This window comes from Neophocaena asiaeorientalis, unplaced genomic scaffold (assembly GCF_003031525.2).
Source record: "Neophocaena asiaeorientalis asiaeorientalis breed wild unplaced genomic scaffold, Neophocaena_asiaeorientalis_V1.1 scaffold39, whole genome shotgun sequence".
In the NCBI taxonomy this organism is placed as follows: Eukaryota; Metazoa; Chordata; class Mammalia; order Artiodactyla; family Phocoenidae; genus Neophocaena; species Neophocaena asiaeorientalis.
The window spans coordinates 1,462,224-1,474,839 of record NW_020175670.1 but is presented as its reverse complement, the minus strand read 5'-3'; the positions used below and the strand labels follow the sequence as shown (position 1 = coordinate 1,474,839).

General features: G+C 31.6%; 1 protein-coding gene across 1 annotated transcript in view; it reads right to left on the bottom strand.

The window, feature by feature from the left end:
* Positions 1–12,616, bottom strand: part of GABRG1 (gamma-aminobutyric acid type A receptor subunit gamma1) — a 64,003-nt gene that overhangs the window by 16,514 nt on the left and 34,873 nt on the right. The window contains exons 4-5 of the mRNA XM_024731717.1: positions 3,000–3,220; positions 2,079–2,161 (exon numbers count right to left, since the gene is read on the bottom strand). Coding sequence (XP_024587485.1) covers positions 2,079–2,161; positions 3,000–3,220 — 304 coding nt within the window. The remainder of the gene's footprint in view (positions 1–2,078; positions 2,162–2,999; positions 3,221–12,616) is intronic.

Below are 12,616 nucleotides of genomic sequence, written 5' to 3'. Positions count from 1 at the left end.
GTTTTTTGGACCAAGTGAAGGAAATTTGGGAAAATCCATGTGGGGCTGGGCTTGTGGTTAAATCCTCTCAAGGAGTTAATTCACCCTGGTATGCTGATTGAAGAGACAACTTTCCTTTTAGACCTTAGTGTTTGTATGTGTATGTGTGTGTGTACGGGGTAGGGGGTGCTCCTTCTTGTTACTCTAATGTTACTCTAAGTGTCCAGCCTTTTGTAACCCAGATGTATGTAGCGATCATGTTTTACTACATTTCCAATCCACAAGGCCGTCAAAATCGAAGCTCAATTTTATCTTTTTTTGGCAAATGTCCTCAGGCTACAAACCTTCTTACCTTTCTGGTTTCAACTTTTAATGTGAATTTTTGTGGCTGAAAATTCTTTCCTAGTGATCACTTAAAGGTTTTTGAGATGATTTTAAAAATAAAATGTTTTAAATTGTTTTAGACACAAAGGTTAATCTACCATATTACCGGAATGAAATTCAGTATCAACTTTAAAAAGTTCCGAAACAGAGTATCATTTCCCACCAGGACCCCTTAATCAGCCATGCAATGAAATTGCTCTCATCTTTGTTGGCCTGTATAAGGATGTGTTTCTTCTTTCCTTTCTCCATCTTCTCTCTCTTGTTCTAAAGGTTTAGCATCTTTTTTTTCCATATTTCCCATTCTTTTTCATTGGAATTGTAGAAGTAATAGAGTATAATCATAATATATAGGAATGTGGGCACAAATAGAAACAGGCAGCTAGTTACTTAACCACTCTAAATCTCATGATGTTGACTTGTAAAATGGGAGCCATAATGAAATCTTCCAAATACATTTGTTGTGAAATATTAGATGGAGAAGGCTGGATCCTCTACTGGACCCCTATAGAGTGCCTGAAAAAAGATAGCTATGATTATTATATTTATGTCAGTAACACCCAATTGCACTAACAGGGATAGGATATTCCCAATGACAATACCAAGAATTCAGGTATGATATCTAGAGGAGAATACAGTAATTGCTACATCTTTAAATATTTGTGTATCAACTAGTCCTTGAATGTTCCTTTTAATCAAGTCTTTGCTGTTATTTGGCTGTTTTATTCATTGAGAAGTCAATGTTAGAAAATCAGAGCAGTGAGAGATGAGACTATGAAGTAAAAAGGACATTTTAGTGAGATTAAAATTATTAAGAAAGTCAAGAAAATCCTTAATAAATGACAGCAAGAGATATATGGAAATTTTTAAAGTGAAGAAGCAGGATAATACTTATAAATACTTGTAATCTACTGTGAATAAATTCTAGAATGTGATATCTGAAAAAAATTGAATTTTAAAAAAGGAAAAAGCATTATACAATTCATAGACATAAGCAATATTTTTAAAGTCATTTTATGGGTTTTCAAGACTTGCTCAATTATATATTATGTAGAAAAACATTTTTATAAAGATAAATATGAGGATAAATATGTTAGTAAATATAAAACAAAACTGATATTGGTATAGAAAGATTATAACTAGTTCTTTGCAACAAAATACTAAGTGTTTGTATCTAAATTATTTCTCTCTAATCATTTCTCTGTTTCATTCATTCTTCTGAATAAAATAAATTTATTTATACCTTGGTTTTTCCAACTCATTAAAGTTTTCTCAAATATTTGCTACCCATATAGTAAATGTTCTTCACCAGACCAATTAAATATATTTTAAAGTACAATGTAATAAAGTTAAATCTGGCCTCTAGGAAAATGAATAAAATTCGAATCAACTTTTTATTCATGGCAGTGTAAAAACATCTGAATACAAATCTATCTTCAGTAGTCCCTTATTTAATCAAAATAAGAAAAGAACATGGATATAACTAAGATTTGTAAAGAATGATAAAATATATATATTTACTATGGATTTATTGCCACTTTTTAACTTAAAGCCAGGAACAAATATGTCATTTGTAATTCTATCTAAGACAGTTAAACATAGTCCACACTTCTGAAAATTGTATAAATTGTAGTTTATCTCATTTTATTTTACATTTTTAAATAAACAGGATCAGAGGCTACAAAATTCTATGAAAAATCAAGTATTTTATCACTTACAACTTGAAAATTCCAATGGACATGAATGTTCATCCATAGGAAAGTTATGAAGCTGAAGGTAACATTCTGCATTAATTGTCAATCTATTTAGATGGAAAAATAAATATTAAATAATGAGAAATAATTTTAGGCATTAAAAATCTTTTGTCTAATTTTTAAACGTGATTTTGGCCTACAATAATGGACTGTGATACACTAGAAAATAATAATAATTCTGAAGTCTCACAGTAGTAATATAATAACATTCATAAATGAATAAGAAAATTCTGACATTTTTCTCTCCAGCCAACTAAGATAACTCATAATTAGCCCAAGTATGATCTCTGTGTTTACACTTAAAAATTCATACTTCAGGATCTCAACAAACACATATACGTGCACACACATGCAGGTTAACAGAGTGTACCTGGTTAAGTATGGTGAATTGTTTTCTTTTGACCATAAACATCTTTCCATTAACAGGATGATTCTTAATGAGTCGATATGTTCAAGACAATGAATTAAATAAACTTGAATCTTACACCTCGACCCTCATTTAATCCTGTGTTAGGGATGTTTTACTACACCACTGAAAATCAGAGTATTTTAAAATGTTATAGCAGGCTGAACTCCCAGAGAAAAATCTCTGTCAATCACTTGCCCTATAGATTAAAAAGAACATAATGTTTGTACCACAATCTCTTCTGCTTCAAAGAGGGGAAATCGAGTTTTTCCTCTTTGCTTTCAGTCCTTTTCACATACTAGTAACTCCGAGCTTAAACAAGTGTTTCCACAATTGTTCACCATTTTAGATTTTAGTGTATAAAAGAAGCTTCATATTTCTCACTTTGCCAAGTTTGAAAAATGGAAATTTATGAGTTGATCAAATATTAGTATGGAAAATAAATTAGAGCAACTACAAGTTTCCTTAAACAGTAATACCTTAGAGTATATAGAACTCGTCCATCATTCCAAATTCGAAGAAGACGATTAGGAGTTGTTATCCAATGAGCATCAGATTTTCTTGAATTTCTGAAGAAAGTGTCAGGAATCCAAATTTTTCCAACCATATTACTGTTAAGCATAAGCACTTTCATGGTACTGTTGAATTTTAGACGACTATCAAACCAGGTTTGGGCAAAAATTATATCTATTGTGTATTCCTAAAAGATAAAAAGAAGAGTAATGACATACTAGTAAAGCCACTATTTTAGACATTTTCTTCAGGTTGGATTTTTATAAAGTTTCTGTAAGTAAATAGCACTTAAACTCAGTCTTTTTTGTAGAAAAAAAGTATGCCATTATCTTAATCTTTTTTTTTTCATTGTTTACATGAGTCACATAAACTAAAATCCAAGATTTCTCGTAATCACTGCTGTCCCGTGTGGCTTTACATAGTTTTTTGTAAATTGTATTCAAGATTTATAATAGGTAGGATATAGTTATTAAACATAAAGGCCAATCATTTTCATGTTAACAATTATATTAAATTTTGTGATATTTATGAATGCTTAAGTCACACAAAAACTCACAAGCTACAAAATCAAAATGCAAACACTCGCCAAATTATCTAAAAGCCCTTATCTTGTCCTTTGTCCAAAAAATTAATTTCAATTATTTAGATCCACTGTTTTCAAATATTTTAAAGCAATCATACTCACATACACACAGACACACACACACACACCCTATTAAGCACTTATAATATGCCAAGTATCTGTTGAGTTTTGCAAGTATCATGTCATTAAATCCTTACTACAGCCCTGTGAATAATTACTACTATAATCTTTATTTTTAAGGAACAATTATTAATAGAGACATAAAATATTTCTCCCCACATCAAAGAGCAGATGATATGAAAACTGAGACACTGTAGGTTGAATCCCAAATCCACATATCTAACAACCACATATAATGGTGGTCACAGTGAGGCCTGATGAGTGCCATAATTAGAGCAAAGGCTCTGCCCATAATCAGCAAGTGACTGTAAGTAGGAAATTTCATGGTTATGAGAGAATTCTTAGGAGTAGGTGATTAGGTATAATCTACCTTTATATCCTGACAGAATATCTACCATATTATAAGCATTAAAATTTATTTGATAAAATTAATGAATAAGAATGCATATTTGATGCTACTGAGGAAAGAAAGTGATTATATGTATTTGTGTGTAACTTTGATATTAAAAGAGGAGGAAGAGAGTAAATTGAAAGATACGAAATTTTATGAGTCACTTGAGATGGGAGAGATTGGTTACTCACTCTTGGTGTAATACTAGCTTTTGTCCAATTTACCTGGAGAGAAATATTTATAATAAATGGAATTATAATTGGGAGCTTGACTAATGAATGAAAAACATTTTAAAATGGTAGAGAGAATAATAAGTAAACAGATTAGTAATCAACTTGTCAATAGAGAAGTTGGATCAAATCCTAATTTCCAGGCAGGATATTTAAATTACAATTTACTTGACTAGAATACAGAGAGTAAAGTGAGTGGAAAATCTCCTTTTATCTATTTCAGTGGGTTTATTTTATTTTTATTTTTTATTTTTTTATTTTTTAATAATCCCATAACCCAACAATTTTTAATTGGCCTTCCTAAGCCTCCAGTGGAAAAGCCCTATTTTCAAATTATGAATTGCCACAAAGATGAAATATTTAAATTTCATAGTCCACTAAAAATTTTGCACATACAGTTTTTAACAAATAAAATTTTAATGTTTCCTGTAAGAGCTTAATTCAATTTATTTATTTATTTAAAAAATTTTAATCACTCAGAAGTGGTTTTATTCTCCAAAAAATAAACGGCACATGGGCTCAAGGCGCACCGCCTTCAGTAGTTGTGGCACGCAGGCTCAGTAGTTGTGGCCCACTGGCTTAGTTGCTCCTTGGCACATGGGATCTTCCTGGACCAGGGAGCAAACCCGTGTCCCATGCATTTGCAGGCGATATTTTTGTGTATGGTATTAGGGAGTGATCTAATCTCATACTTTTACACGTACCTGCCCAGTTTTCCCAGCTTGGTGGTTTTTATTAATTGAATAAATTTGACCTGTAACTTTGTGTAAGTTTAAGGTTACTTTAGTATATTTATATATTGTTATATGGTTACCGTTATAGTGATATTTATCACAGTATCTAATTATAGTATGATATTATTGTCTATATTCATTATACTGTACATTAGATTTCTATGCATTAGAATACTCCTTATAAATTTATACCTTTAAACACCATTATTTTATCTATTTCGTATGAACACTATTGCAATTTGGGAAAGCCACATACATATTAATAATTATTTAAAATCCAACACAGGCCTAGACATTATGTAATTGAGTCTGAAATGTATGTTTTATAAAGTGACTAATATGCATAGATAAATTATTATGGTTAATTTGTCCCATATAATAATGTAATTAGTGATCATTCATATATTTAACATCTATAGTGTGTCGTTCATTGTTTTGCATAGATGTAAAGACATGAGGTCCCTGTACACAAAAACATTGCATCATGACCCCCTCTTCACATAGTCTTGGTTACCATTTAAGCAACATTCTATACCAGAATTACACTGTGCTTTTGTATGGGATTGAACAGCAGAAACTGCTTAAGATAAAGGAAGAAACTAACATACCCACCGGGTTTATGGCTTGGCAAAGATCCAACATTGGTTGGTAGAGGAAATCTCAATCTACTTAGTAGGTATACTTGGCTTCGGTGTTCCTGACTAACAGGGCATTAAAGAGTGCACTTGAGAAGTAACTTATATAGGGCTGGGATATAGCAAGCATCTGTGAATCCTGCTTAGCAGCTGGCAGGATCTTCTTTAGCACACCTGTTTATAAATGTGCTAATCACTGTTAAAAGAGTTATAACTTCCAAAGGCCAAATTCTTCCAAGCAGAGATTTTTGGGAAAGTGTGAAGTTTTTTCAGCTCACAAGTCCCTCAATCTGTGTTCAAGAAGAGAAAGATACAGAGCCTGTCTTGATTATCCACCCTTCCTAAACTTTTTGCAAAGGCTAATACTTCCAAGCTCTTTTAAATTACTAATCCTTAATAAATGCCTCATTGAGATGAAAAGTTATTAAAGTCTGTGCCATTTTATACATAAGTGAAAAATCCAATTTTGTTTGCTCATTTGTATTAGTGTAATTTCAAGAAAATAATCAAACTGTGTTCTTGTACTTCATGTTCCTATTTAGAGGTTATAATTACCTGCATAATAAATAAGCAAAAGAGACATGAAAAGGAACTTCCATTCACTGAGAACAAGTAGCTTGTTGAAGAATAGCTTCTAGGATAAACATTTTGAGATGAGGAACAGTGCATTTAACATTTGAGATCCAAAGTACATTATGAAACTTTGCCTCCTTGCAAGTTAGCCCAGAAAATAGCATTAGTGAATAAAGGTGAAGAAGTGAGCCATCTTGATTTCTAACTTAATCAGTCAAACCATAACTGATGAAAGTTCATGTAGTGCATTCTTCTACTTCACTGTCAGATTTGCAGTTATGTGCTGTGTCTAACATTTGAAAGCACTGGTTAATTCAATACTTTTTTTTTTTAGTAATGGAATTAGCATCACTCAAAATACAGACCTAAATAATTAATTTAGGTGCATAATTACATCATGAAGTTGGGTTGATCCTGATCTGATCTTAGCACCTTGGCATTAATCTCTCCCTAAAGTATCTATTCACACGGCCAAAATATGATGGGCCAATGTTTAGCAGTAAACCAGATACTAAGGCTATAAACATGTAGAGAAAAGGTACAAGTGTAGTTAATCCCCAGCACAAATAGCTTTAGTGATAAAAGTTCATAGGATTCTGCCCCACTTTGCTCAATTATTGTAAAAGCACCAACTTCTTGCAACTATCACAAGATAAGTAAAATAACTTGGTGTTATTCTATTTTTTCAAATGAAAAAGAAATAAGGAAGGAGATTATGTCAGGTACTTAAATCATTGAAATCAATCAGCAGTACATTGAGAGATATTACAAAAGCAGACATAAATCCTGAGTTCAGTTATCAACCCTTTGGGTTCTATTTTTATGTCTCTAAATTTAGATTTCCAAAGATACATAACACCATGTGCATTCATTGGTGTTATTCTATTTTTTCAAATGAAAAAGAAATAAGGAAGGAGATTATGTCAGGTACTTAAATCATTGAAATCAATCAGCAGTACATTGAGAGATATTACAAAAGCAGACATAAATCCTGAGTTCAGTTATCAACCCTTTGGGTTCTATTTTTATGTCTCTAAATTTAGATTTCCAAAGGTACATAACACCATGTGCATTCATCACTTAACTTTTTAACAAATATTTTTCAGTGTCCGAGTTACTTCTGTATTGTTCTTGGTTTACATGAAGACTTCTTGTTATGAATATATAAATAATAAAATTGGAAATTCATAATGCTTAGGGGGGATAGAGTTAAACAGAAATAGAAACAATAGAGATCATTTTCAGCTATGGAAAATTAAGAAAGACTTCATGACAGAAGTTGTATTTACCTGAACTGACTATCACACACAGCTGAATACTAACATTAAAAAGAGATCTTTATCTCTAAAATGTAAGTTAATTTTGTGGTCCACTCTTTGTTACAAGTTCAAATCCTAACACAAAAATAGAATCAGAGGATTTTCTGACATATCATTATGCTACTAGGATGGCATTTTTCACACTATTATTGGAAGTGCTGGCTTCCGACGTTTACTTCAGTAGTTTAGATCAAGTTGTGCATATCACAAAGCTGAGTGCTCTACCCAGATAAGCCAAAGCCTGTGGCAGGATTTGCACAATTTCCATTATAGAGATTTGTCTTGATTTCCATTATAGCAAGATGTTAAAAGTGTAGACATTTAACAAATTTTCTCTATTTCAGATTTTAGTTAAACTGCAGGGTAACTGATGTGAGTTCAAATTCATTGCCAATCTAAAACCTAAAACTTTAGTACATTATTTAAAGCCTTTGGGCTGAAACAAATATAAAAATAACACAACTGAGTAGGAGGTAGGGCATTGTCTTTAATTGTATACATAATTGTAAATACTTTTCAGATAAACAATGACTAATACTAATACATCCAAAGTGTGTTGTAGTTAGTGTGTGTAGTGAGATGTTATGGTGTAATCTAAAGAATTATTGGTTGGGTGGAGTCAGAAAATCATGTCAGAGTCCCAGTTATGTGACTTCTTAGAGTAGGGTGCTGACTATGTCCTTTACTCTCTCTCACTGGAAAAATCAGGGCACTATGCGAAATTATCATTCTGATCTTTCCCATCTCTAAGGTTTGGTGATCTTGTTCTAAACATAAACAAGAATAAAGGCTACAATGGACATGGTGTTGTCCAGTGACCCATTCTCATAAAAATACTTCTGATCTATAGGCATCTTTGTTATTTTAATTTAATCCCACCTAATTCCTGCTAAATTTATAGTTGAAAATGGCTCAAGCCAGTGGCTGCCAAAACTGGTTGATCAGAAGTCCCCAAAGAGCATTTTCAAAATTCTGATTCTAGGTCCCCATCCCAGATTACTGAATCAGAATCTCATAAAGCAATACTGAAAAATTGCATTTTTCTTAAATGCAGTTTGGGTTTCTAAAAGTTTGGAAAATTTCGACTTAAAATTCTATCACTTCCTCAAGGCATTTCTATCCAATAACTAGGTTTCCTGACCAAAATAAAGGTAAAAGTAAAAGAAATAAAGAGAGTTAGAGAGAGAGAGAAATCCATAGATGAGATTTGTACAGAATTCCTCAAACTGTACAGTATAACCTGTCATCTCTTTAAATAAAATTTCTATATATAAACACTGTTTGAGAACATGTGTTTATGTGTGTGTGTATTTAAGAAAACTTTAACATTCAACTAATAAATGTACCTCAACAGAATTTTAAATGTAATCTTCAAAAATGGTGAAATATTATCCCTCTGAAGTTATCTTAGGCCATGTTAATTATCACCATATGTGCTAAACTGCTTTTTCTTAGATATTCCTTTTTTTTTAAAGAGTATTATTAGCAACGTATTAACGTTTGTCATTCTCCTCTTGTAAATAAATTTTCTATTAAGAAGTGAAGCAATCAAAGCCTTTGCCTAATAACTTTGAGTTTATCATTGAAAACCCTTGGTAGGTACCATATAACTCATATAATTTGATTTTAAACAGAGAGGTGAAAAATGTATACTCATAAGATATATTTATTATCATCTATAACATTTGACAAATGAAATAGTGCCTTGAATCAGCTAGGCAGGAAGCAAGGCTACCTACCTTTTAATCACATGTATGATTAGGTCCTTATTCTGGCAGAACTTTCCCCCTAATCCTAGCCTGAGGCCAGAACTACCAAGCAGTACAGTCCCATTCTACAACATTCTCTATCTACTAATTCATGAAGGACTCAAAATTGTAACTAACCTAGGAGGCAGATCATTAAAAAATAATTCAATATAGACACCTCCAAAATCTGACCAAGATGTTAGATAATGTATTACTATATAGATTATGGTACAAATACATCCCCTAATATCATGCAACATTTAATGATATTTTTAAAAAGTAGTTAAGTGGAATAACAGTCATGATATAATAAGTAGAAAGACACAATGTTATAAAAATATGTATAATATTAATAGTATAACATTTGGGAAAACTATGTACATGAAGTTATTAAAATGGTAGTTAACAATGGTGACCACTGGATAATCATAATCTAGAATATTAATTTTTTCTTTTGCCTAAATGGAATTTCTAATTTTCCAATATTGGTCATGTATTTCTTTTATAATAAGGAAAAAATCCTATTTTAATGAAAGATTTTTAGAAATAAAATAGCATAGGGTCACCATTTGCAACTTAAAATATGTATGTGTTCATACACAGAACTTTCCGGGCCCTTCCTCTTCTGTATCGATCTAATTTGTTACTTTTTAGACATCTTCCCCACTAGGTTTTATACTTCTCCAAAGGAAAGAGGCCATATATATTCTAACTTAGTAGCCAATGTACCAACTTTTGCAATACAAGTCTTACATAAATAAAAGACAAATAAGACCATAAAATAAAAATTTAAATGTGTTTTTTTCAACTCGAGAAATAGTAAAATTATTTTAATAATTTTTGGAAGTTCAGAGGTTATTTTAATTTCTTTATTCTAAGAGCTTTAGCCTCCTATTCATGGGGCAAGTGAGCATTCTGGATCAAAGAAGTACAGAGTTGAAAATAATATTTATTTATAATTTTAAATTTTACCTCTGCTAGTGTTGAATCAAAACTTACCTAAATTCTATATTATTTTAAAATAAAGCCTGTGAAAAGAAATCGATTTTAGAGTATTTAATGAAAACAATAAATCTTAACATAATATGCAAAAGAAAAGAAATTAAGACTATGGCAACAAACTTTAAAATATTGTACAAACCAAACAAATAAACTTAATGTGTTTGCTGTTTCATAATTCCTAAAAATAATATAGCTGGCAAGGAGTGACCGTTTCCTGTTAATATAGTAAGAGGAAAAAACACGGTTAATTTGATATATGGAAGCTATGCTTGAGGCTTTATTTCCTTAAATCTGGAAGCAGCAGGAACAAAAAAGAGAGAAAAGGAAGGAGAGGAATGAGAGGGAAGAGAGGAGAGAGAGAAAAGCAGAGACAGAGACAAAGAGAGATGGAAAGATGAACCTAGGAACATTAGCACCTATTGTATGAACCATGCTGAAGAAATGTGCTCCTTGCAAGAAATTCATGGAGAAAAAAATTCTCTCTGAGCACCAGCTTTCTCAATATATCTAGAATGTTTAAACCCAAGTTATATGTCTAGGGAGTTTATTGTCAAAAACAAGTCTGATAAAACAAGGGAAAATAAAAAATATTAAACTTCAGTTCTCACCATTCTCAAATAGATTATTTAACTATACCTCACCCCCTATACACACATTTGATGTTTGGCCATTCCATTTGAATGATAGAACAAAATTTGGTTTCTGGGAAAATCTCTTATATCCCGTACTGTATTTCCATACAATAATGATTAGTGTTTATAACCTTCGTAGTTCCGTCTACGCTTTTAAAGAATATTTTTTCTTTTATAGGGAGCAGTTGGATTTTCCTTTTCTTGTAAAAGGAGTCTGAAAAGGGGCATTATTGTTAAATATTTCTATACTGGACAGAAAGAAAACAACTTGTCTTTTGCTAAATTAATTTAATTCTATTTGTGTACTGCTCTCCCCAGCATTGTCATCTCCAGCAGGTAGTTACTTTGGAGTCTAGCCCAGCTTGTGCCCTGGCTCCTTTCTAAGTTACCTTCCTCATAACTTGTGTTTTCATTCTTCATCCCTGTCTCCATTACCAAAACCAATCGCAATTTCACGCTGGAAGAATATATTCAGCTCCGGAAGCATATTCTAAGACCATGTGACCTCTGACCCTGGCAGTTAGGACGATATAAACTTAAGTTCTACAGACATGAAATGGGATCTTGTTCTTGAGCAAGTTTTTTATAGCTGTTTTTCTCTCTGGTCTGACACTTTCAAAATGCGTATATTGATAATCTCTTAAATATTGGACTATATAATGGTGTACCAGTTCCTATGAGTAAACCCATGTCCAAATTACACCTGGAATTTTCAATTATAACTGTTTTCTACTTACTCCCCTTGTGTTATATACCTATAATATCATCTTGGATTCTCTGGAGCTTTCATTGATTTTGACTTGATTCAGAGAATCGCTATAACCCTTGAACGTTGTATTTGCTACCAGAGGATAAGTGCAATTGTTTAATTATCCTGACACATTTACTTGAAAGAGTGAAAATACATAATCTCCTCAAAACCTGAAAAATTAAGAGGGTAAATACTTTAATTCCAGTCTAATAACCTCTATTAACATATTTTGCCTTCAGTTTTGATTGTATATTTCTGTTCTGTTTACAATTAGATAGTTTTAATTAGAGATGCATAGTTGAACAGCCTCTTTCCAAGTTAATTTTTCAATCTTCATTAGTGCATCTGTTATTCACTTTGCACTTAAATTCTCAAAATAGAAATTATAGGAACGATCTATTTATTGACTGATTTATTCATTCTTTCAACATGCAATTATTAAATATCTATTTTTTGACAGTGGCACCAGGATTGAAGCCATTAATCTAACCCTGGATTTAAAAAGAAAAGAATAGAAAGACATATCCTATTGTAGAATGATATTGCTTTAGGTCTTATCAGTAATCTACAGATACTATTTTATGTAGCCAAGCTTAAAATGAAACAACCATTTTTCACCAAACAAAATTTTGCCTCATTTGAAAAAATAAAAACATTAAACCTATGTATTAATTTTGTTCCTTATCAGTAACTTAAGTTGTATGTGTAAAGAGGGAAAAAAACACTTGCTTGCTTAATTACACTCAAGTCTGCTTGCTTTATTACACTCACAGTCAAAGCAATTTTGTTCATTTTATAATAACTGAATTCTAATTTTCCTGCATTGTTTAGTTAAAATAGTCTTCTATGTAAACTGTTCCTTAAT